General features: G+C 47.1%; 1 protein-coding gene and 1 long non-coding RNA gene across 2 annotated transcripts in view; both read right to left on the bottom strand.

Moving 5' to 3' along the window:
* DNAJA2 (DnaJ heat shock protein family (Hsp40) member A2) overlaps positions 1-203 on the bottom strand; it is a 14342-nt gene extending 14139 nt beyond the window's left edge. The window contains exon 1 of the mRNA XM_019535784.1: positions 36-203. Within this exon, the coding sequence (XP_019391329.1) occupies positions 36-113 (78 nt within the window). The 5' untranslated portion in view covers positions 114-203. The remainder of the gene's footprint in view (positions 1-35) is intronic.
* LOC109310555 overlaps positions 1-1581 on the bottom strand; it is a 24207-nt gene extending 22626 nt beyond the window's left edge. The window contains exon 1 of the long non-coding RNA XR_002101247.1: positions 1465-1581. This is a non-coding gene — a long non-coding RNA (uncharacterized LOC109310555). The remainder of the gene's footprint in view (positions 1-1464) is intronic.
* Positions 1582-3318: the final 1737 nt, after the last annotated feature.

Raw genomic sequence — 3318 nt, 5'->3', positions numbered from 1 at the left:
CCGCGGCGCCCTCCCCCGCCTGGCCCCCGCGCTACCTTCTTGAGCTCGTTGTCGGAGGCGCCGGGCGGGACGCCCAGGATGTCGTAGAGCTTCGTGTCGGCCACATTCGCCATCGCGGACACGAGCCGGGGCAGGCCGAGGGGCGGCGAGGGCAGCACCGGGATCAGACGCAAGCCGCCGCGACGTCACCCGCCGACGCACCGCGTCACCGCGCCGCGACGCCGGAGCCGCGCGCCCCGCCCTCCAGGCCCCGCCCCCTCCCGAGGCCCTGAGCTGAGGGGGCGTTGCGGCGGGTGGCTGTGGGGGAGGGGTTGTGCAGCGCGGCGTCCCGCGTGGGTTCGTCTTTTCGCCTCAAAGGGGCTTTCCAGCGCGTGTGAGTGGGGGTTTTTCTGGTTCTTCTTTGCAGTTTTATTTCGTTTCATGTTTAGGTGTTTGCTCCCTGCAGTTCCCCCTTTTGCAGGACAAGGCCTGGCCATTTCGTAGCTTTTCTGTTTCCCTTTCGGGGTTTTCTCAAGGGTGCTACGGGCCTGGTTCGTTTTGATATGTCAGGTATCCAGGTTGTAGCAGTATGGGTGTACAGGCAAAAGTGATCAGGACTCATGGTACAGGTGATCCTTTTTATTAGACCAACTAGTTTTTGTAAAAATCCAGTTGGTCTAGTAAAAGGATCACCTCTACCACAGTTGTGATTTGGTTCCTTTTAAGATGGTCTCAGGTTTCTGTCTGGCCCTGGCTGCTGACAAAACACTGAATCATGGAGCAGAATTTCTGGAAAAGTTTCCCCCTGGCTAAAGACATGCATCCCATGCGGTGTCAGGCCTTTCTTTATCTTTAGTGCTCTGTGGTTGTTTCTCTCCTTTGTGCCGATTGCATATTTTAAAAGGGAAGGATCCAGCTTGGGTTTCAGCAAGTGAAGAGCAAGCTAGTTTCTGTGATGTGAGAATAACCTGGCAACAAGGCCTGGCTTTACTCCAGGGAGGTTTTTTTTGGCTGGCTTGCTCGCCCCTGATGCCTGTGAAGCACTGCGATGGGGTCTTCATCGTGACATTTGAAACCAGACTTATGTTTCTTCAGAGTAAAAGAGAGCTTGAATTTGTTTCAGCGCCTTGTGCAAGCACGATGCATGATGCCAGGATTGCACTGGCCTACCTGAGTAAAGAGCAATTAATCTCACATGAAGGCCTGGCCCCATTAAGAGCAATCTTAAAAGGAAAAAAAACAAACTGGTTGTGCAAGGCTGGTTTCTCTAAATCTTCCAACCCCAGGCTCCTCTCGTCAGGGGGGTTCTTAGTTGTCTCTTGCTAGTAGTTTGGCAGCACCACCAGGCTGTTTCTTTTAACCTGCCGTGTTCTAACACGCTCTGGAAAAAGGAAGTAGAGGCAGTCCTCAACTACGGCGTTTTGAATTACAACATTTTGCACTTAAAATGTTTATAAATTGACACCCTGTTGACACCTTTATGACATCATTTTTCAACTTTACAGTGCTTGATCCGATGTGACTCCATGCCAGCGAACAAGTTAACTGCGTTGCTCATCTCCCTGGAGAACATCTGTCCAAACTTCCTTGGACACTTTCATTAAGAAAGCAGACAAGACTTCTAAGAAGACTCCAGCCAAGAACCCTTCAAAAAGTCCAACCAAGAGCCTTTCAAAAAGTCCGTCAAAGTCATCTCACAGAAGTCCTTCCAAATCAATATGTTGGCTATTTACAATATAAATACATTATTGTAGCTATGTTATTCATCTATAATTGGTTGAGTAAAAAATTCTGGGGTATTTTTTAGTGAAAATAGGGTATCAGGCCTTGTTTCAGGAACCAATCTCCCATTTATAACATTGTTTCTTATGAGAAAACTGGTTCTGAATTACATTTCGACTTAAGACAGGGTTTTCAGGAATCAATTGTGTCGTAAGTCCGAGCACTGTCTGTAGCTTGCTTGCTGGGTCCAGTATAGAGTGGATTCTCCCAGCACCTTTGTCCCAAGCATGAATGTCTCCAGGTCTTGCAGAGAAGGGTGAAGAATTACCCAGCAGCATAAATGCCCTTGTCTGAGCTCCCTGGGGGAAGGGTTCAGAATCTTTTAGGCTCCCACCAACATCAGGCCTGAGTTTGAAATACTGTCAGTGATGCTTTGCTAGTGAGGAAGTATAGAGAGACCAAGATCTCAGAAGACTCAGCAGCAGTCTACCTGCATTTGGCCTGGAAAAGAGGATTATGAAGAGGTACTGGGGACTGATTCATTGCTCTAAAGTAGAGGATTTGGTTGACCTTGGGAGTGTTCATTTGAATTGGTTCAGGGATATAGGTTGTGGCCGTGTTGGTCTAAGGACATAGGCAGACAAGGCTCATCCAATATCTTTTATTAGACCAACTCAAATAGTTGGAAACCGTCTTCTTAGCAAGCTTTTTGGCACAAACACCCTTCATCGGGCTGAGGAAGCATCTGCAGAATTGAATTGGTATGATTTGGAGGTTCTTCCATGAAGGAGTGTCTTGCCCCTTTCTACTGCTTAGCTGGGGAGTGGGACTTTTTCCTGGGCCTTGGGTAGTGCAGTTGGCTGGTGGTTCCCCTACCTTCCTGGGTTGATGGCAGGCTTATGTCATGTAGGCTATGTGTTCTGTTACTTCTGCAAAATGTTAGTGTCACAAGCATAATGAGAGCCAGGTTCACCACCTAGGGTGCACTCGGAGTGTGTTTTAGTTGTTCTTCAATTAAGACAGCAGCTTTAAAACACTTGATTTCAGAGAGAAAGAGGCAGCTCTTTGGGGGTAGGGTGAGACCAAAACAGAAAATACCCAAACCCTTTGTGTGCATATGGGTGTGACTCAGCCCATTAACCCATAATATGTTTGGAGCTTCTCTTCCTTCCTTCCTTTCTCAAGAGGCCCTTTTTACCTCAGTGCAAGCATTCTGTGCTGTATATAACCAAATACCAAGTGGCCACATTATTCTTAGGCAAATGCATTCTTTTCCCCACTCCTTAGTCCATGTAACTGAGAGAGAGAGAGAGGTTTTGAAATGGAGTTAGAGAACCAGCAGTTTGCAGGAATAGAAGTGCTTCACCAAACGAGTAAAATAAGCAAAAGTGAGATACTAAGGAATGGTAAGGAATAATTTATTTCTGCTGGGTATTGTTTCCAGCATTTGTCTATGAGTTATTTGGGCAAAATGTAAACCATGTGATAAATTAAAACAAAACATTTACACCTTGCATGTGAAATTGTGTGTATTCTGGTCTGTGGCTCTCCCCATTCATTCTGTCACTCCCTAGGTCCCCAACCAGTCTTTCCATCCTTCCTCCAAAAAATTGATAT

Source organism: Crocodylus porosus, unplaced genomic scaffold (genome assembly GCF_001723895.1).
Source record: "Crocodylus porosus isolate Cpor-Errol unplaced genomic scaffold, CroPor_comp1, whole genome shotgun sequence".
Taxonomy (NCBI): Eukaryota; Metazoa; Chordata; order Crocodylia; family Crocodylidae; genus Crocodylus; species Crocodylus porosus.
This window is presented reverse-complemented; position numbering and strand designations above follow the sequence as displayed.